This window comes from Marmota monax, unplaced genomic scaffold, assembly GCF_021218885.2.
Source record: "Marmota monax isolate L192 unplaced genomic scaffold, Marmota_monax_Labrador192_F-V1.1 WCK01_AAM20220418_F8-fsc00179, whole genome shotgun sequence".
Classification (NCBI taxonomy): Eukaryota; Metazoa; Chordata; class Mammalia; order Rodentia; family Sciuridae; genus Marmota; species Marmota monax.
Window position 1 is genome coordinate 176,453 of NW_026695200.1, and position 23,387 is coordinate 199,839.

The 23,387-nt window shown below is 36.1% G+C and overlaps 1 protein-coding gene across 1 annotated transcript in view; it reads right to left on the reverse strand.

The window, feature by feature from the left end:
- Nucleotides 1-23,387, reverse strand: part of Mthfs (methenyltetrahydrofolate synthetase) — a 60,395-nt gene that overhangs the window by 31,471 nt on the left and 5,537 nt on the right. Inside the window, exon 2 of the mRNA XM_046428837.2 lies at nt 22,828-23,089. Coding sequence (XP_046284793.1) covers nt 22,828-23,089 — 262 coding nt within the window. The remainder of the gene's footprint in view (nt 1-22,827; nt 23,090-23,387) is intronic.

Below are 23,387 nucleotides of genomic sequence, written 5' to 3' on the forward strand. Positions count from 1 at the left end.
GCTGAGGATCCAACCCGGGCCGCACGCATGCCAGGTGAGCACGCTACCGCTTGAGCCACATCCCCAGCCCACATCACAATTCTTTTTTTTTTTCCTTTCCTATCCTCTACTATCCCCCCTTTCTTAATACACCTTTATACCACAATTTATCATATCACTGTTTGTATATAAGGTTATGTTGACACCAAATTCACTACTTACATTCTTAAAGCAAGAAAAAAAAAATAAACAGCCAAAAAGATTGACTGTTCACTCCAGGCAAATTTCCAAATACTATAATGTGTTTTCTGTTTGTTTCAGGGGAAGGAGTTTCATAATAAAAGAAAATATTCAGTAACCTTTTGCAGATAAATCAAAAATGTTATCAATCATATAACTCCCACTGTTCACAAAGAAAACCTTGATTTGTAAAAGATATATAATTTTCATCCTGAGGAGACAAAATAGAAAGACACCTCAACATGTGAAACTGTCATTGTTAATAAATAAATATTGCACACATCTGTAATCCCAATGACTCTGGAGGCTGAGGCAGGAGTTCAAGGCCAGCCTCTGCCACTTAGCAAGATCCTATCTAAAAATAAAAAAGTAAAATGAAAAAATTAAGGGCTGAGGATGTAACTCAGTGGTAGAGAGCCCCTGGGTTCAATCCCCAGTACCACGGTAAATTTCAAAAAAATTTTAAAATACATTCAAGATAAGGACCTCAGCACACATATTTGACTTTCTACTTTACCAGCGAAAAAATAAACTTGAGAAGTATATCTATTACTGTTAGAAACCAGGGAAGGTTGCCATAACTATGTCAGACACTTTGAGGTATTTATGCAAGACATACTTTAAGAAAAAAGGAAAAGTAATAATGAATCTCATGTTAAAGAAAAGGCTCCCTGCTTTGGGAACAACTGGCAGAAAGCCACCTCAGAACTTTCAATCAATCTCCAAGTCAAAGGAGCAGGCATGTACTTAAGGATGGATCTAAGTGTAGCAAGCAGTCAAACAGCAAATCTTGACCCTTTTAGGGCACTAGACACCTGGTGCAAAGTTAATTTAATCACATTTAGCCCCATCCTAGCTTACCCTCAATGTCATGTGCTAAGCAAAAGGTGAGTATGGCCATGACTCCTAACAAAGGCACCAGGCTACAGAGCTTCTACCCCAAAATATCTGGTTCTATGCAGAAAACAAACTCTTTATACAGTAGCAAAGCTCCCTCTAGCATCTCCTATAATAATCACTTACTCCCTTCTCCCCTCAGAATCTCCATTCAGGCAAAATAAACTGACAAATTAAAATTTTTCTCTTCTACTCCAGTATGATGAATTGGTTTCCTATGTTCATATATAAATACACAACCAGGGAAATTCCACATCACGTACAACTACAAGAATGGGATCCAGGAGCTGGAACTGTAGCTCAGTGGCAGAACACTGCCCAGCATATGTGAGGCATTGGGTTCAATCCTTACCACGGCATAAAAATAAAGGCATTCTGTCTATGCACTACTACAAAAACAATGAAAAAAAAAAAAAAGAATGGGATCCTAATTAGAATAAGTTATACTCCATGTATGTCATGTATGTATAGTGTATCAAAAATACATTCTACTTTCATGTATATATCTAAAAACAAATAAAAATAAATTAAAAATTTTTTTTAAATAAAAAACTTTTTCCCTTTTTTCTCAAGCTGGGTTTTAACACAACCACACATAATATCTAAAAGATAACTTCTGATATCTAATATCAGAAGAACCAATATGGAACAAACCTAAATTTATCTTAGGTAAACAAAACGAGAAAAATCACTGCAGTTTAACGCCTTATAAATAAATGTTTTTAAAAAAAGGAACTGAAGCACCTTTTTGCCTATGGGATAGTTACAACAGCATTTTGATAGACTAGTGGCTAAGAACAAATATAGCAGAAAGAACATGGACAGTCTTCAAAACTAAAATGATTTGTGTTTTGTTTTGCTTTGGTTTTTTGTTTATTTCCATAAGAAGCTCTAATTACGGGTCCGAAGATCACTGTTCAAGGTCTTCCTTTTATCCTAACTTTCCCCTTGATCATCTTCCAAATATTAGGTTTACCTTTGTTATCCTGATGGAAAGTTTGAGTCCATTCTTCTCAGAGGCAGCCTAACGGCCTTCAAAAAGAGTACTAAGAGAGTGTCCTGGATAGATCTTAAAGAAAAACTTCTTGTCAGTAGTTAAGATTTGGGCAGAAACCACTAACAAAAAGAAAGTTGAGGTATACACCTCTACAATATTAGCTGAATAACAGACAGTAGGTTTACAAAACAGCAAAGCAGACCACAGAAAAGAACATAAATGTGCAGATTTATTCAGTGGGCCAAACCCTGGGGCTACAATCTGTTTTGTGAGCATGCACATACAGGAACATAAGTGCCAACATACAACCTCCAAGACATTTTCCCTCAAGAACTGAAAGTGAGGGCTGGGCCTGTAGCTCAGTGGCAGAGTGCTTCGCTTGCCTAGCAAGTGTGAGACACTGGGTTCAATTCTCAGCACCATATAAAAATAAACAAATAAAATAAAGGCATTCTTTCCATCTACAACTATAAAAATAAATAAATAAATACTTCTTTAAAAAAGAACTGAAAGTGATAGAAACATAACTCTTCAAATATCAAAAGGAAAATCTGCAAAACCATATGTCAACAATTTCTCCACAGTTTCTCTGCACCCCAACCTCCAACTAATTCACCTCTCTTATGAAATATACTTTCTACAGGAAAAAAAAAAACAGATTAAGACATCTTTTAAATATTCCTGTTTCAAGGAGTTTCAGATTTATTATAAAAGCTATTATAATACCTTTCCCAATTCAATAGAAACTTGAAAGTTAGCAAATCACACAAATGAAGTATAATTCTTGGTTGATTACCATCATCAATTAACTGCTGAGGTAATCAAAGCCAAACTCTGTGGAATAAAATCAATATGCTCTTTCAAAAGAAATCAAATTTGTGGCATAAATAAATAGGTATTAACGTTTTCTGAATGCTTATTTACATGTATTTCCATGTCATATATGAAATTTTTCTAATATCATCTGTATTCATTATTATGTAAGACTACTTTTCTTGTAATCTAACTAAATTGTTTTTCTCTTATAACTTGCTATACCCATCAAATTCAGAAACATTTCCAAATATTTTTTAAATGTAAATAAATGAAAAGTGAAACAAAGAGTGGGGAAATGCCAGGATAGTCATAAAAACCAACAAAAATTTCCCAACTTCATTTATTAAAGATGCCTGTTATGGTTTGGATGTGAGGTGTTTCCTAAAAGCTCACATGTGAGACACTGCAAGAAGGTTCTGAGGAGAAACGATTGGGTTGTAAGAGTCTTATACCAATCAGTTAATCCCTTTTAGGGAATTGGGGGTGTCATTTGGGGGTATATATTTTGTATCTGGAGAGTAGAGTTTTTCTCTCCCTCTGTTTCCCAATCAACATATGAGCTGCTTCCCTCTGCCACACTCTGCTGCCATTATGTTCAGCTTCACCTCAAGCCCTGAGGAATGGAGCCAGCATTCTCTGCACTAAGACCTCTGAAATTATGAGCCCCCAAATAAACTTTTTCTCCTCTACAACTGCTCTGGTCAGATCTTTTAGTTACAGCAGCAAAAAAACTGACTGAAACAATGCTTTAGTCACTAATGAATTCCTAGAGCTGGTGTATGTGGAGCACAAATCTCTAAAATTCTAAGAAAATTTTCCAGTGAAAGTTGCTATCAGAACTAATAAATCTATAATTTTTCCAATCTAAAAATTATAACTTTCTAAAAACAAACATGAAGAATCAGCACTAAGGATCTAAAGTTCAAAGTCCACATAATTTTTTAAAATATGTAACTTGGAAGCATATCTCCAATTAACAGAGAATTATAATTAACTAGGATAACAGAAGAATATAATTGAAGGTTTAGGGAGGGGGAGAGAAGGATGGAGTTCAAGAATCAGGGTTGCTATAGCCTACTCTGGCATTTTTGATTTATGATTCAAGTGAGGCCTGGATGATTTCTAAATGCTTTGCAATTTGCAGCAGAGCTAGGAGATAGTAAAAGCAATAACCAAGGCATTGTACCTAGGAATCAAGTATCTAGCTTGTTTTAAGGAGTATAATTAAGTATAATTAGGAATTTCTACTAAAGGAGATTAGAAAAAAGGGCAAAAATGTACTTGTTTTTGTCTTATATCAATCTTTCTGCTCCTACTTCAACAAGTGTTCAATATACAATAGTCAATTTTGTGCAACTTCAAATATAGTTTTATGCTACTGAAAATGAGTCATCATTGAAGGAACTCTATATAAAGTTTCTGTGTGGAACAGAAGGTAATCTCAGGGTCAAAGTGAAATATGATAAGTTGTATTTTAAAGAGTTCTGGAAAAGGAGAGTAATTTTTTGATGTGATGTTTAATTTTATGTGTCAACTACACTGCCCCACGGAGTGCCTAGATTAAATATTATTTCTGGATGTCTCTAGAAAAAAATTAACATTTGAATTGGTGGACTGAGCGAATGCCCTCCCAATGTGGGTGGGCATCATCCAACCCATTGAGAGCCTACAAAGAACAAAATATGAAGGAAGGAGGAATTTGTCAGAGGCACTTGACAGAAAATATTTGTCAACTCCTGAACTATAATTTTAAGTGAAAAGACAAGAAAGTATGAAGCAAGTATTCTACCCCATTCAAGAATCCAGTGATGTATATAAAGACATCAAAAATACAAGCATTCTGAAAATATATCCCACATAGATCACCCTGAAAAAAATTACTTAAAGGAACTCTAAGAAAGTAATCAAAAAACATTAATCAAGAAAGAGGAAGGCATATAGTATAATAAAACAGAAGCAGAAAGTCATAAACCAGGAATATGCAGAATTGTTAAATGATTGTTCTTTATTAATAAAGTAAAATCATTCCTTAAAGATACACATCTTGGGCTGGGATCGAAGCTCAGTGATAGAGTGCTTGCCTCGCATGTAGAAGGCAGCGGATTCAATCCTCAGCACCACATAAAAATAAAAATAAAGGTATTGTGTTCATCTAAAAGTAAAAAAAAAAATTAAAAAAGAAGAATAGATACACATCTTTATTATTACTAGTTTAAAACCCCAGTTCATGTAGATAAAAAGTTGAAAGAAAAAGCAAAATTTTTTATCTTTCACAGGAGTTATAAAGTCAATAGATACTATATTGATAATGCTAGTAAGAATTTGAGATTCAAAAAATATTGTAATGTAACCAATACCAGAAATGAATGCATTACTATCTAGTACTAGAGGGAGAAAAAGGATATAAATAAACAGAAATGACAAAAAAACAATTGTTTCCCAAAAAAAGATAATAAAATTAATACAAAGAAGGACAAACATACCAGTTATCACAAAAAGGAGGACAGATGGAACTCCCCTAATTTAAAAAAAAAAAAAAAGACTCACAGGTGGATGCAAAAAATCAAAAACCATTTGTAAGATATTTACAAGAAGCATGACTCACAGAAAATGACATCCAAAGTTTAATCAGAAGCACAGGGCCAAGGGTAAATCCAAACAAAAACAGAGATGTGCCTAAATGGATATGGTAGAATTCAAGACAAGGTTTTTAAATGGAAAAAGAAAGTTGGCTTATAACCAATACAAATTTCACAACTAAGGATGGGGCTTAGCTCAATGGTAGAGAACTTGCCTAGCATGCGTGAGGCCCTGGGTTTGATACCTAGTACTGCAATCAATCAATCAATCCATACATATATACATTAATCCACAATTAAATATAATAATTAGGAAGCCCATGCTGAGAAACACAGTGTTGAAACACATAATTTTAAAAATTACATATTAGAAATTAACAAAGCTTAATAAAACTTTAAAGACAGTGGGAGATTATAACACTTCCCCAAATTTTTACATGTATCTATAAATACAATTAAAACTATTCAGTAATCGGTTTAGACCACAAAATTTATAAGCCTGGGAATGAAATTGACCTGAAAATACAAATACTGATCTTTCTTTGTCCTCTAGACAAATAGAGATTCTTTCAAAGCTTATAGAACACTGACCAGCAGGAATTATTAATTACTAACCCAATACCCACTCTATCTGCTCTTCCTTATTAACAAACTTATGATTTGTTTAAAAACAACTAACTTCCCAACCTCCCTTATGGATAGGCTCTATTACTGTGCAAGCTAATGAGATGTAAGGGTTTCTAGGAAAGTTCCTTAAAGTGGGCACAATTGACATTAGACCACTGTCATCAGCCCATTCTTCCTTCTCCTTGCCCACTATGGATATAAAATGACTACTAAGTCTCCAGTCATTACAACTGTAAAAGAAAAGCCAAAAACTGCACGGATCACACTGGTATCATGCTTGAGCTAAGAGGCCAATGCCAACACCTGGCACTGAAATTCTTATTCTTTAAGTCTCTATTTCACTGTATTTCTGCTTCTTACAGTCCTATGTAATTCCTAATGAACTGAAATAACCAAAATATATCAATCCACAAAGAAAATTTCAATCATTTCCAAAAGTGATAAATTGTATGTATCAATCTCTTATTCCAAGGCCACAAAATAAAGTGGTCAAAACATTTTAGTAAATTTTTAAATTATTTTAAGTATCTCTTTAGGCAACAAAGCATCCAATACTATTAATATAAAATAGAAGAACTAGACACAGTGCCTCACACCTGTAATCCCAGTGATCCCAGAGACTAAAGCAAGAAAATCAAAAGTTCTAGCCTCAGCAATTAAGCAAGATCCTGTCTCAAAATAAAAAATACAAAGGGGTGGGGATGTAACCATGGTTGATGATTCTGGGACTGAACCCCTTCAATGTCCAGTAGTACACACGTACGTGTGTGTGTGTGTGTGTGTGTGTGTGTATATATATATATATATATATATATATAACAATGAAATTTTATTAATAAACAGAAAAGAATGAAAATAAATGAATAAGAAGTCAGGGAAAAAACAAATCATAGGACAGCAGGAAGGCAATAATCAACAAAGATAAAAACATTAATTGCTTAAATGTTAAAAAAAAATTAGGTCAGGGATGATAGGAAGGGAAAGAAAGAAAGAGAAGATGAAGGAAAGACAAAGAATGGGGTAGTGGGGCCAAGCAAGGTGGCACACACCTCGAATCCCAGCAGCTCAGGAGGCTGAGGCAGGAGGATTATGAGTTCAAAGCCAGCCTCAGCAACTCAGCGAGACCTTATCTCTAAATAAAATACAAAAAAAGGGCTGAGGATGTGGCTCAGTGGTTAAGTGGCCCTGGGTTCAATCCCCAGAACCAAAAAAAAAAAAAAAATGGGGCAGGAGGGAGAGATGGGAAAGGAAATCAAGGTCATCAGGGAGAGGAGGAAGAGTTAGACTTGATCTCTGCATCCTTCTAAATCCCTTTCCACACACTTTCTTGTCTTCCTGGTCTTCATTCTAAATGTTCAAGGTCTACATGTCTCCCACAGCCCTGACCTGTCCTTGCCTCCACCACCACTACCCTATCAACACCAACAGTCCACTGCAACTTCTGCCCACCTGGCTATACTCAGCCCTTAAAATCCCCAGTCCCTTAGTACAGCTAATCTCAGCTGGAAGTTAGGAAGAAAACAAGGCAGTTGAAAAATCTGCAAATGTTTCAGTGAACTCTAAAGCCAGGAGTCACCAGGCTAGATTACTTGCCAGTTATAAAACATTAGGAATATAATACCCCTGTAACTTTTCTGGAAGAAGAGAACATTGACTAAAACAGCAAATAGGGAGCCAGGCACCAGGAGGCTGAGGTAGGAGGATGGCTTTGAGGAAGGATAGAAGAAATAAGGATAGGCAGAAAGGAGACAAACAGGGAAGGAAAAAGAATTGTAGCTTTAAATCTAAAGACTCAAGGAGCACCCTTATCTTCAACACTAGGTCCCCAAGCCTATTTTCAACAGGCCAGAATTCTTATAAGAACCAAAAATAAACAAATTGTGAACTAAGTTAATTAGCACCTACACATCTTGTTAGCTTACACATGTATTATTAGACCAATTTAATAAAGCCTAGAAAGATATATTGTTAGAGACCCATGATATGAGTACAGTCCAAGCTCTATTAACTAGATAACATAAACCTAAAGATTCTAAAAACAACCAGACCACTGTGACCAGCTCTGTGCTCCATTTTTGATCAGAAGAATTGAGAAATGAGTTCATTTAAGCTGATGTGACCCCAAGTACCTCTCGTGCACACCATTTACAAAGTTCCCCCAGATGCATATCGCCCACTCTTAAGCACTTGCACTCCCTCTCCTTTGAGTTGGCCTCCTGCTCTATTGCTTGCTTTCCCAAATCAATCTCTGCTTGTGCCTCTTTTGGTACATTCCGAAATCCTTTCTGTGGAATAAATCAAGAACCTGCCAGGGCTGAGTTGAAGTCCCCTTCTTCCTTCTGGGGAACCTTCTCAGATCCCACTTAATAACAGTTTGAACTCAAGAATTTGAGGTCAGCCTGGGCAACAGAGCAAGTTCCTGATTGAAAAAATACACACCACACTCATCTAGTACTTTATGATAACAACTAACTTGCTATAGAAAACAAAATCTTCTTAGCCAGGTACGGTGACTCAGGAGGCTGAGGCAGGAGGATCCGAAGTTGGAGACCAGCCCCAGCAATTTAGGAGGCCCTTTGCAACTTAACAAGACCCTGTCTCAAAAAATAAAAAGCTGGGATGTGGCTCGGTGGTTAAACACTGGTTTAATACCATACCCCACCCCACCCAAAAAAAAAACACTTTTCAAAGTAAAAAGTAAAAATATTAAATCACTATGCAATTTCCATATTATCCTCGTTCATTACCTCTTTGGTAATTAATCATTCATTTTTAGTCTTGCTGAATGATAACAATTAATTACCATGGATATTCTCAAAGATAATATTAATGCTACACTGACTGCAAAAAAAAAAAAAAAAAAAAAAAGGCCAGAAATAGTAAGCTCCAGGAAAATCTGTATAATGTTTGAAGTGACAGTTTAAAATTCTTGGTTAAAAAAAAGAAAGAAAAATTAAATCTTGACTTCAAATGCTATTGAAAATTAAAATTTAAGCCAGGGGTGGTAGTGCATGTATGTAATCCCAGCTACTTGAAAGGCTGAGGCAGATGGATCACAATTTCAGGTCAGTCTATATAATTTAGCAAGACCCTGTCTCAAAATAAAAAGGGCTGGGGATGTAGCTCAGTGGTAGAGCACCCTTGGTTCAATTCCCAGTAACACAAAAAAATAAAATAAAATAAAATTTAAAATGTTTTAAATTTAGAATTTAAAAATGTTTAAATTACAACTAGTTCATTTCATTTTAATAGGCATCCCAAACAGAAATTCTGCAGTTTAATAAAAATAATTCTCTGAACTAAACACAGCTTTTTTTATGCTTTAATCTCTGCAGAGATCATTAAGAATTCTATAATAAAGAAATTCCATTTTCTCTGGTCTAATTCTATAATTGGGTAATGCTGTGGAGCCCGTAGAACCCTCTGGTATTATAGGGCTCAGAGACCATGCCTATTTAAACAGGGAAATGTCATGTGGGGAAGGATGCCTTTTTACCATGGGAATGAACACTGGGGAAAAATCAGCCATGGAGGCCCAGTCCATTCTCTCAGTGAAACCAGAGCTGGCTGAGTAATAGGATGCAGTCAATATTGAAGGGTATGTAGTACATCCTCCAGGAAACAAAGAGGGGGGTAAAAAATAGCAGAAGAGGACCAGAATTTAGGACCATCCAAATTTCAGTCCTCATCATACTATCTTAGTCCATTGTAATATCTTCTGGTACCAGACTCCAGCTTTAGGTATATGATGTGGTGGTTGAGAACTCAGCCTTATGTCAAAATGACCTGGGTCTTAATCTCTTTTATGCCAATCATGAGTTGAGTGACCAAGGATAATACTTTATCTGAGTCTTTTTTCTGATCTATAAAATAAAGAAGCTAGGAATTAACAGCACCAATGTCTCTGCAGGATATAGAAGAATTAAATAAGGTAATGAAGAAAACTTGTTTAGCACAGTTCCTGGAAGTAGTAAACAATGAAAAAAATGCACTATTACTATATTATGCATCTCTTCCACATACCACTTGTTTGCAAATTCAAAAGTTCCTCTCTTAAACATTTCCTTACAGTGATATGAAGGAGGAGGAAACAGAAGACGAGGAAGAAGAACCACCAAATAGATGCTCTAGAATTGAAAAGTATAATAAGCAAAATAAACAGTTCACTAGAGGCACTTAAAAGTAGGAAGAAAGTTTCAGTAAACTTGGGCTGGGGTTGTGGCTCAGAGGTAGAGCCTCGCCTAGCATACGTGTGACACTGGGTTTGATCATCAGCACCACATAAAATAAAATAAAGATACTGTGTCCAACTATAACTAAAAATTAAACATTTAAAAAAGAAAAGAATCAGTAAACTTGAAGATAGATAAGTTGAGATAACCCATTCTGAAGAATATAAAAAAAAAAATGATGCAACTATGTACAATAGTGCCAGGCATGGTGGTGCATGTATGTAATCCCAGCTACTTGAGAGTCCCATCATTCTGCCTGGTCAACATAGCAAGACCCTGACTCAAAAAAGAATTAAGAAAACTGAACAGAGCTTCACAGACTTACAGAACAATATCAAGCAAATCAATACACATGGAAAAATTGTTCTAGAAGGAAAAGAGCAAATGAACAGGGGAAAAAATTTTTTCTCCAGCATCACAAAAAAAAATTTTTTTGAAGAAATAATAGCTTAGAACTTCTTGTATTTGATGAAAAACATTAAACTTACAGAACTAAGAAGCTCAATAAATCCCACATAGGATTAAAAAAAGGAAGAAATCCACAGCCATATACATCATAGTCAAACTGCTAAAAGACAAAGAGAAAAATCACTCAGGATAACAGAAAGAAACAACAACAAAAAATGACCAGTTGACTTCTCTCTTCTGTGTGTGTGTGTGTGTGTGTGTGTTGCTGGAGATGGAACCCAGGGCCTCACACATGCTAGGCAAGTGTTCTACCACTGAGCTACATTCCCAGCTGGAAAAGTAAAGATAAAAAGACTATATTTTTAGCCAAGGATTAGCTCAGTGGTAGAGCACTTGCCTAGCATGTGTGATGTCCTGGGTTTGATCCCTAGCACTGCAAGAAAAAAAAAAAAAGATTATTTTTTTCTCTTTTCAAAACATATGACCTTTTTAAAGCAATAATTATAATACTATCTTGTATTATAGTATTATAATATATGTAGATGTGATTCACATTACAAAAGAACAACACAAATAGTAGCAGGGGAATGGAATTATATAAGAGCAAAATTGCTATATTTTACTGGAAACAGGTGAATACTGATCTGAAGCAGAATGTGCTAAATTATAAAATGCAATCCCTTAAAGAACGATTAAAAATAAATAAAATAGAACTTAAAATCAACAGAGGAATTAAAACGATATATTAAAAATTTTAACACAAAAAAATTCCTCTCTCAAGTGAATATTGCTTTTGAAATGAACAATAATTCCCAAACTTTCCTGCTCACATAACTAAAGAGAAGGCTGAAATCCCTGGAGGTTCTGTGCAAGCCTCCCCACAAAGCCCAAGTTGGTTTTGTTTTAATAATGTGCTTTACCTTCAAATGTTTAGTCCTTAAAATCCATGAGTTTTATTTATCTTCTACTACGTATTATATATGTGATTATGTTGTTTTAAAAATAATGTGGGATTTGGTTTATGTGGGGGTTTTTTTCACCAAAATTACACTTGAAAATGTTCCATGATTGTCCTTTTGCTCCATGTGTGCCCACTGCTAGGGCCCCTAAGAGATTCATGTCCTTTGGAGGAGTTGGCTTTAAAACATTTTGGAACCTACTGCAAGAAAAACACCACAATCTGTTTTATACACTCTCTTCCCACCCTGCCCACCCACCCACCACCACCACTACCACTACCACCCCGCCCCACTCTCCCCTCAACTAAAAGTTTCCTTCCTATTTCTTTCTCGTTTTATTTTTCATTTATTTGTTTTAATGCTACTGAATTGAATTTTAAAAGTTACTAATGAGTCATGGCTTAGTTTGAAAACATTCATTTAGACAATCTGATAAACTATTTCATCTAAGGACTTCTTATGAATTATTCTGGCTGCCTGTATCACTATACCCAAAGAGCACTTAAAATTTTATGGAGAATCTGACTGTTTTAACCCAAAGGAATGACATGGGCAGTCAAAAAGATACTTTTTGTTTCTGTTCAATTCCCATATCACAGTTTGCTGCTTATATCCTCTAACAGTAATATAATAGTCCCCCTCATCAGTGGGGGAAACATTTAAAGACCCCCTAGTGGATATACGAAATCTCAGATAGTACCAAACCAAACATATACTGTGGTTTTTCTTATACATAAAGTCCTATGATAAAGTTTAACTTATAATTTATACATAGCAAGAATTTAATAATAACTAACATTAATATGTAATAATAATATAGTATAAAAAAGTTATATGAACATGCTCTCTATCAAAATCTTATTGAACTACAGATCTCTGCAACCTCAATATATGTCGGTTTTTTGTTTTGTTTTCCTTTTCCTTAAGAACTTTTGCCTTTTTACTTAAAAAAAGCACTTTAGGGCTTCTCTTTGGCTTATCTGAATTGCCAAAGCATTACCACTTCTGTGCATTTAGACCAGTATTAAGTAAAATAAGGGTCACTTGAACGTAAGTACTGAACAGATAGTGGGAAAACATATCAGCTACTAAGTGACTAATGGGCAAACAGTGTATACAACATGTATAAACTAGACAAAAGGATGATTCACATCCTAGGTGGGACAGAAACTAAGTCACAAGATTTCATTATGCTGCTCAGAATTATGTACATTTTTAAATATTTTTTAGTGTTGACGGACCTTTATTTTATTCATTTATTTATATGTGATGCTGAGAATTAAACCCAGTGCCTCACACATGTGAGGCAAGCACTCTACCACTGAGCCACAACCCCAGTCCCGATGTACATTTTAAGACTTGTGAAATGTTTATTTCTAAAACTGTCCACTTAATATTTTAGGACCACAGTTGACCAAGGGCAAATGAAACCACAGAAAATAAAACCAATGATAAGAGGGGACTAGTATTAGCTTGTTCTCATTTTTTTTTTATAAATGTGGCTTGTAGATAACAATTAGCACAAAAAATAAACATTGATGATTATGTGTTATTATGTTTGAATTTCTTTGCAATTGCAAACAGCTATTTCATTTAACATATAATTACTAAGCATATGCTTTATATATTAGCTTTTGCCAGTGTAACAAAATATCTGAGATAATCAACTTATAAAGCAGAAAGATTTATTGGCACACAGTTTTGGAAGTTTCAGTCCATGGTTTCATGGGACCCACTTCTTTTGGTTCTACAGTAAAGCAGCACACCAGGGTAGAGAGTGTGTAGCAGAGCAAAGCAATTCACCTCATGGTGAGGACGCCAGGATACGAGAAGGAAAAAGAGAAAGGAAAGCAGGGTCCCACTACCCCTCTCAAAGGCACACCCCCATTGACCTAAGACCTCTCACTAGGCCCCAACTCCTTAAGGCTCCATCACCTCCCAATAGTGCCATGGGCTAAGGACCAAGCCTCCAACACATGGAACTTTGGATAATAACACAGAGAAAAATACAATGGAAGAAGTACCTAAATCTGATGAAGGAATCTAGGAAGTCCTCTGAAGGAAGCAATACTCATGCTGAACCTTGAGGATGATTAAGAGTACAACAGGCAGAGAAAAAAGATGGGTGAGCAAAGGCAAAGTGACCTTCCCAAAAACAGAAAGGAAAATTTTTAAAGCACCTTTTTTCCTCATCCTTGAATCTTTCTATAGAACCTGGACTTATTTTCCAGGCAATGAAGGCATTTTCAAGTGGTGGAGTAACGCAATCTAGTTGAATTGAGGTCACTTCAGCAGGAATTTGAAAAAATGTGGCCAGTTAGGCGAACACTGCAATAACCTACAACAAAGAACTTGACCCCAATGTTTGCACAGGTCAATGGAGGCAAAGGTAAAATTTCATTTATGGAGACAAAATCCTTGAAATCATATCTTGTCCTGATACTTCAATGGAAAAAAATCCCCAGCTCACTTTTCTGGAAAAAAAGAATATTATAACTCATTTTATTCATTTATTTTTTTTTCTAATTCAGACTTCTCTTAAAAATTCTGCCACTTCTCTGAATTGAATATGTACAAAAACCTACATAAACCTAATAGAAAATTTAATGTTTCAATTAAAGGTAATAAAATAAAAATTGATTTGGAAAAGCAGTTTAAATGAATGAAGTTCTATATGAAGGGAGTTTAAGTCACCTGGGTTAGTTCTTTTAAAGATATTTAAGTGTTCAATAGCACAGTCAACGAATCATTATGCTTGAATAGAACATTTAGCAGGATAACCCATCTTGGCAAGAATAATAGGCCATAACCCCAAGGAAGTATCTTTTAATCTTAATGGGCTGGGAGTTAACAAGAAGTAAATTACCACTCTCTGAAATGAGAATATATTCTTAAGTTCCTGCTGCAAAAGATAAAATAGACAATTTTGGATCAGGTCCAAGGAAGCCTATCATGGGTACACCTAGCATTCAAATGAAAGGCCCTTTATAAATGAAAGCCATAGTTGTTTTTCCTGTGTATTTTGTTGAGTACAAAATGACTGGGGGAAAAAAAAAAAAAAGCTTAACTTCATGACCAGTGTATTTTTAGACACATCTGGCTCAATACATGTTCTTCCTTGAGAAAATATAATAATATTCCCATGTATACAACTATCAAGGGTACCTGTTCCATGAATGATGATTCTAATGCAGTGTGCTATGAGGAAAGAGAAGGAAAATTCAGGCAGAAAAGCAACCTTAATGAATGAGGTGTAAAGAAAAGAGATAGCACTTCAGAGGGCATTGGGATGGAAAACAGGAGAAATGAGTGACCTCACACTCTCATTAACTTGGGGAAGTCACTTGACCTCCCTGCATTGCAGTTATCCCATCTGAATAGTGAAGATGTTGCAAGGACAGTAAGGCTCTGCCTCCCACAGTGCCTAAATCTGGAGGCAATTTTCTCAATTGTCCAGAGAGGGAAGTCACCCAAAACTCCTGCCATGGCAGATGTAATGTGCAAAAACACATTCCAAACTGCTTTAATTTATTTTTAGCTAGGATAATTTATTTCAAAAGTTCAAATAAAATCAATGAGGAAGATTTCTGATGAGCAAAAGACACACATGTTCAAGGTTTAGAAACTCCAGTTCCAGTAAGAGCATGAGCTGGTGCTGTAATTATATCAAAATATCAAACCATGTAAGATCTATAACTACTTATTTCTTGGCTTAGTAAAAATTATACAGAAAAATTCTCATGAACATGTGACAAGTCCTTTGTGTAGCAGTGGTGTTTGAATCTCCACAGACCACACTGAGAATGCTGCACTGACCCAGCAGTTCTAAGTTGGCACTCAGACTTGGGTGGCACCAGAGGTACTTAGCCTTATAGAAGAACACAAAGCAGGAAGTATAGCAGGTACACAGTCTTCATCCCACCCAGGGTCCAGCAACTACCTGAGTACATGGCATCTTTTGCTCCCCACTGTGCAGCAAGAGCCAAAGCAGAGTCACCTTGACACAAGCTATAGCCTCTGTTTCCCACTGATCTTTCATATAGCTCTAGTCTCACAGATCCAAGGATCACATGCCAACTCCCAACACAGATGTGGCAGCACCAACAGCCAGCCAAGTACAACACTCCACATTTATCTTAACAGAAGGCTTCCCCAAAACCACACTATAGGAAGAAAAATATCGAGGCTATTTCCCCAGGCAAGCCTGGCTCAGACCAGGATTGATGTTAATGTTTTACTCACAAATACCAAATAAAAATGTCATAGCATCCATAAAACCACTAATTCTGCTATACTTTTTGAAGTTTCCTTCTCTGCTTATAATTTTTTAAATCCTGGTTTTCTTTCACAGCTATAAAGTATAAGCATTTGTATAAACATTCTTGGAATTCATAATAAATGTTAGCTTCACTTCAGGAAACTTTTACTGAACGACTACAGTGCAAACCATGTAATACTAGATCCCCATGATACAGTGACTTAGAAGAAGGTCTCTGCTCCTAAAGATACTAAATCTATCTGCAAAGAAAAGGAAATGCTCCCAAGGAGTATTAATAAAGCATGAGGATGAGTGCCAAGTATGTTAGGATTAAAGAAGCAAGGGCTTAGCGTATTGGAGGCAGCCAGGGAAAATACTTACTACTTAGTATTAATAATAACTCACCGATCCCTAACAAATCAGACTGTGCTGCACACTTTACACACATCATTATACTTCATCCTCTCATCAACACAGTGAGTGGGGCCTGTCATTATCCCAAATTTTCAGAACAGTGTAGGTAACCTGCACAGAAAGGTATTTGTGTGAAATTAATTTGGCCAGGAAACCAATATGAAGTTTATTCCAATGGAACAGATATGAAGAATCAAAACTGTTGAAGAAGGATGGCTGGAATTAGAGAGACACAGGTGATAAAAACACCACAAAGAAAAATTTGGCAATACTTGATACCTGGATGGGTAGGAAAGGGGTGAGGATAATCCTATGCTCACACACTGACTAGTAATAGAAATATAAAAAACATAAAGAGAATGATAAGAATGGATCCAACGTATTGAAATTAAGGGACAGTGGGATATCTCAGAAGTTAAACAGGACAGCATGAGGAAAGAGACTTATGACGGTGCTAGTATACAACCCTGCCTCAATGAAGATGACCAGTTAGTTAATTCCAGAACACTGGGGACCAACTCCTGCTGTATCCCATCACACCTCTCACAGACTAGGTGCTCAGAAAATATTTTCTGAATAAAGTGTTATTGTGCAATCCAAATGTCTTCTGTCTATCCTTAAGGAAATCATGACTATGTCAAAAGTTTTGATGGAATCTATACACATTAACTTTATTAAATTCTTACAGATGTCATGGAGCCCTAGTAAATAAAGAAATGAAGTCAACCAATCCTAACCTTCCCAAAAGTACTGATCATAATCAGCCTAGAAGGGTATATTCAAAAACTGTCCTTGATGCTGTCCCATTTAATTACTTTAAACTGCTATGGTAGAAAATAACAAAGTGCACATAATGATCATCTATTTAGGTTAAGTTTTATATATCCACACATAGATATGAAGTCCCATAAAGCCTCCAGAAAGATCAGAAACTTAAAATCATTACTGACAAAGCTATGACTATAAGGGTCTGCTAGAGTATATCATTTCAAAAATGAATGGAAGCATAGGTGAACTTGATTTTTTTACTCTCTAGTATCCATCCCTGTTTGTTCTGGAAATAGCATGTGATTTTCAGGTGGTGAATCACTCTCACTCTACCCTCAGCTCCACGGTTTGAGCAAGGCTGCAGAAGTGGGGATATACAACCCAGTATAAGTCCATCAACAAGCCCTTTCTCCCTGGTCCCAGAGAACAGGTTAGGGATGGGCATGTGAGATTCAAGCATAAGCCCATCAGTCTATTCCATATCCTTGGCCAAAAGTGATTAATTTGGGGATGATCACTTGATTCAATCAGAGTTAGGATGAGGATTTATTGGAACTATTAGAAAATAGACTTGCTTTTATTCTGCTAGGATTGCTAGCAATAAAGATGCTATAGAAACCTGAGTCTCCACGGACTACCATGTGGCCTTACAACATGAAGCCAACATAGGTGGAAGCAGAGACAAAAGAGAAAGACTGACCTCTAATGACACAACTCTATGGATTCTTCAGTTTCTGGACCAATAAAATCCCATTTTTTGCATAAGCCAGGTTGAATCAGATTATATACTCTCAACGGAATGATACCTGATTAATCTAATTGCCCAAGCATCCCTCATTTCGAAGATACTTCAGTACAGAGGCAGTCCCTCTACTTCATTTGCTAATTGGCTTATTTTGCTATATACAAAATAAATTTTTTGCTTAGAAACTTAAAATTGCAACTGAGAACACCAAAGCTCACTCTTTTCTAAGCTGAGATAACATGAGCAAACAAAAAAGATAAACAGACTACAAAGGCTACACCGAGAACAATCTGAGCTCTGATCAGCTTGTCCCAAACACTGTGAAGTTAGATTTATGCTTTAGCACTGAAGTTGCCACATTCTAAGCTGCTGATGCTAGTAAAAATCCACAGTGCAGAGTGTGATGCCAGGAGATAACAAACAGCAGAGAACTGCCTACTCAAACGTTTCTATAAACAACATTGGGGACCTTAGGCCCCCAGACTGCAATGGCAAGAAACTTCGGTATAATCCCCGTCCTCTGCAACCCAGCTTGCAAGTATCTACAAAGAAAAGTGCATGGGAAGAAAGCCACTGATATCACAAATATAGCATAGCTATCACATATACAGCTTGGATAAACACCATGGAAGAGAAAAAAATTAACAACCAGTTTCGGGTGTAGCCTTTTTTAAATTCAGGATCAATCTCCAAACTTCTGTGTTTTTAATATTCAGTGACTTTTCATTTGACACTTATATTTGACATATACTACAGGTTGGGATACTTATTCTATTAATATACAATTTCTGTCTCCCAGTAGACTGTGAGTCCCTTGAGGTCCAGAACCTTAAATCTGAAATAGCACCTGACACAAAACACATGCTCAGAAAATATCTGGTGGAAATTTATTAAAACATGAAATCCTTGGCTAGCAAAATTTTGCTTTCCTTAAAAAATAGTAGTTATCATTTACTGAACAGCTCCTATGTGCCAAGTGATGTGCTAAAAAACATACATATATGGATAATTTAGCTCACTGACTTGAACTGAGTTTATTCCAATCTCTTAACAATTAAGTTAAAGCTCTTCCCACTGCTGGACTTGAATGGAATGAACAAATGCATGAAAGTTCAAAAGAACATATTTTAGTTTAATCCAAGGAAGACAGTGTAGAAAGGACAGAGTTATTCTAAAAGGAACGAGCTGCCTCTGGAGGAACTGGTTATTGGAGAAAACCATGCAGAATTTCATTTAGCAAGTACATTACAGAAATAATGCAAGCACCAGAGGAGCAGTTTACATAGTCAGCCAGATTGGGAACATACTCTGAGCTCTGTCCTAGAACCTGGGAGTCTAGAGAAGTAGCTTAAGTTTGAGCAATGTCAAGGCCTAAAACTTCCTGTATTTCCTTATCTTATAAACTTGGGCTCCCCCCACCCCCCCGCAAGATATGCTATATTCCCTTATTGTCTCACTGTAATCAAAATGCTTACAATCTTTCCCCTTGAAGACCCAAAAGAGTTTTATAATGCTGACATTCATCTGGTCTAATGATAAAAGACATGAAGGATGTAGATCTGAATATGCTTTTCATGCCTCAGAATTAGCAAACCTCAAGACTGGAAAATATAGGAGAAGTTAAAGTAACAAAATTGATAAGTCCTTGACCCTATCACCTCCAGCTCTACCATTTTGATTTTATAAGGCATAGTATTATATTGAATGAAACAGATATTAGTATAAGACTGCATAAAGTTGTGATGAAATTTCTTTTAAGTCTTAGTCAGAATATACACTTCTATGATGAGTTTGAGGCTTTATAATACAAACAGGCACCTTTAGCTTATTTTGTTTGCAGCTCTTTGACTGCTTAATAACAATAAAATCTCCTAAGCAGCCATGGACTAAAGAACAGTATGCATAAAGAACCAGAAGAAATTAGTACTATTTGCCAACGATATGATTTTATAATTAGAAGACCCAAAAAGTTCCACCAGAGAACTTCTAGAACTAGTAAATGAATTCAGCAAAGTAGCAGGATATAAAATCAACACCCATAAATCAAAGGCATTTCTGTACATCAGTGACAAATCCTCTGAAAGGGAAATGAGGAAAACTACGCTATTTACAATAGCCTCAAAAAAAAAAAAAAAAAAACCCTTGAGAATCAATTTAATGAAAGAGGTGAAAGATATATACAATGAAAACTACAGAAACCTAAACAAAGAAATCAAAGAAGACCTTAAAAGATGGAAAGATCTACCTTGCTCTTGGATAGGCAGAATTAATATTATAAAAATGACCATACTTCCAAAAGCACTATACAGATTTAATGCAATTCCAATCAAAATCACAATGACATTCCTCATAGAAATCGAAAAAGCAGTCACGAAATTCATCTGGAAAAATAAGACACCCAGAATAGCTAAAGCAATCCTTAGCAAGAAGAATGAAGCAGGTAGCATCACTATTCCAGATCTTATACTATACTACAGAGCAATAGTAACAAAAACAGCATAGTATTGGCACCAAAATAGACCTGTAGACCAATAGTTCAAAATAGAGGACACAGAGACAAACCCATATAACTACAGTTATCTTACATTAGACAAAGGCTCCAAAACCATATATTGGAGAAAAGATAGCCTCTCCAACAAATGGTGCTGGGAAAACTGGAAATCCATGCAACCAAATGAAATTAAACCCCTTTCTCTCACCATGCACAAAATTCAACTTAAAGTGTATAAAGAACCTAGGAATACAACTAGAGACAGAAGAAAAAGTAGGCCCAAATCTCCATTGTGTTGGATTAGGCCCCAACTTCCTTAATAAGACTCCTATAGTGCAAGAATTCATATCAAGAATCAACAAATGGGATAGATTCAAACTAAAAAGCTTTCTTCTCAGCAAAATAAACAATCAGTGAGGTGAATATAGAGCCTACATTTTGGGGAGCAAATTTTTACCACACACACATCAGACAGAGCACTAATCTCTAGGATATATAAAGAACTCAAAAAGCTAAACACCTAAAAAACAAATAACCCAATCAATAAATGGTCCAAGGAACTGAACAGACACTTCTAAGAAGATGATATATAATCAACAAATATATGAAAAAATGTTCAACATCTCTAGCAAATAGAGAAATGCAAATCAAAACTACTCTAAGATTTCATCTCACTCCAGTCAGAATGGCAGCTATTAAGAACACAATCAACAATAAGTGTTGGCAAGGATGTAGGGGAAAAGGTACACTCATACAATGGGACCACAAGTTGGTGCAGCCAATATGGAAAGCAGTATAGAGATTCCTTGGAAAACTGGAAATGGAACCATCGTTTAACCCAGCTATCCATCTCCTTGGTCTATATCCAAAGGACTGAAAAACAGCATACTACAGGGACACAGCCACATCAATGTTTATAGCAGCACAATGCACAATAGCTAAACTGTGGAACCAACCTAGAAGCCCTTCAGTAAATGAATGGATAAGGAAAATGTGGCATTTACACACAATGGAATATAGGAGAATTAGATTAACTCTAGATAGGGCAAAGAGGAGGGATGGGAAGGGAGAGGGCATAGGAATAGGAAAGACGGTGGAATGAGACGAACATCACTACCCTAAGTACACGTATGAAGACATGAATGGTGTTACTCTACTTTGTGTACAACCAGAGGTATGAAAAACTGTATATGTATAATATAAATTGTAATGTATTCTGCTGCCATATATAACAAAATTTTAAAAATAAATTTACTTATTTAAAAAAATAAATTTAAATTACTGCAAAAGATAGGGCTTCTTTTTTGCAGTAACAATGACAATGTGCATAACTTTTCTTTCAGTCTGTTCCTTGTGCCTTTCGTGGGTTTTCCTTAAAATAAGTAAATAAACAAAAAAGCTTGCTACCAAAAGAGCCAGCAGTAGAGAAAGCAGAGTTGAATTGAGAAACTGAGTATACTCAGAGTGGGTGAAATTAACACTATGAAGTCCAAGTGTTGAAAAACATGAAAATGGAAGATAAGGAGGACCAAGATCAGGAAGAGCCTCATTAAAGGAGTGTTTATTCACCTAAAGGCAGCAGGCAGTCACCAAAAGACTATGAACTGGCAAGAGAAGAGTTCACACTGATGTTTAGATACCTTGTTTCAATTACTATGGGGATGTAGCTGAGTGGCAGGGTGCTTGCCTAGCATGTGTAAAGCTCTAGGCTCAATCCCCAGTACCAACCACACCCCCCCCAAAATAAATAAATTACTATGTAGATAGTGGACTGAGAGGGAGGAGAGGATGCAAGAAGTAGACATGAACAGTTAGAGGGTGTTAAGTAACCCAGGCAAAAGACTATGGCATCTTAAACTTAGCAACAGAATGCATGTAGGGCACAAAAGAAAGAAGAATCAAGACCTTAAGATACCTGGCATAGCCAAATGGATGGCTGATGGTACCATGAACTGAGATTGGTATGTGGTAGTCAGGATTGAAAGGAAGATGATTCAGTTTGGAACATGATGCATTTGAGATACCCACATGACATATAAGTAGAAATGCCCAGAGGGTAGTTGATAGGATATATAAAGGCACTAGCATTAATAATAATACACTTACTAGCCTACAGACTATAATTGAACCTTGAGAAAGGGTAAAATTACTCAACCCCTAAATCTAGGGCAAGCGCCTATGAGAAAACAATACCTTGCTTGATACCTTACTATTATAGTTGACACTTCATAACTTACAGAAGGTACCATATCCTAACCCAGGTAATATGGGTGTTTTGAAATATAAGTGAAATACAAATTCATCCATAGAGGAAAAACAATTCCCCTGACCCAAACATAACAGGTGGATTTGAGATCTAAAATCTCATCACAGCTGACAACATCCTAAGACATCCATTCTAACACCAAAAGACTCACCTGTCGACAAAGCCTCCTCACGAACATCATCCTCACCAGGTTGATGAATATTCCAGGATGTTTTGGGAAGTAAAGAAATTTCCTCAGGTGATTCTAATTTTACCATATCCATGTGGTTGCTCTGGAACTGGTATCGAGGTATAAAACAGATTTTGCCTTGTTGGAAAATGTCCTTGATAATCTCTTCTGTCTCAATTTCATCTTGCATGCTCAGGAAGATGGAAATTCTTTTGGAATTCTGATACTGACTGTGGGCCATCACCTAAACAGGAAATGACAGCAATTATAATTTCTAAGTTTATACTTTAAAAAACTAGAGACTTTTAAGAGTTTCTCCCTTCTCTCTCAGCCTTTTCCAACTTCTTTTAACTTTCCAAAAGAAAGCAGAATGTATAATAAGCTAGACAATGCTAAGCCCTGAAAATTGACTTTTAGTTCAGGACCCAAGACTTCTGATTCTTTTACCCTTTCTGGCACACCACTCTTGTAAGAATGAAAACTCATTAAAAAGTCATCATCTGTTGAGAATTGCAGTTTTGACCCTTACCCATTTTAGTGAT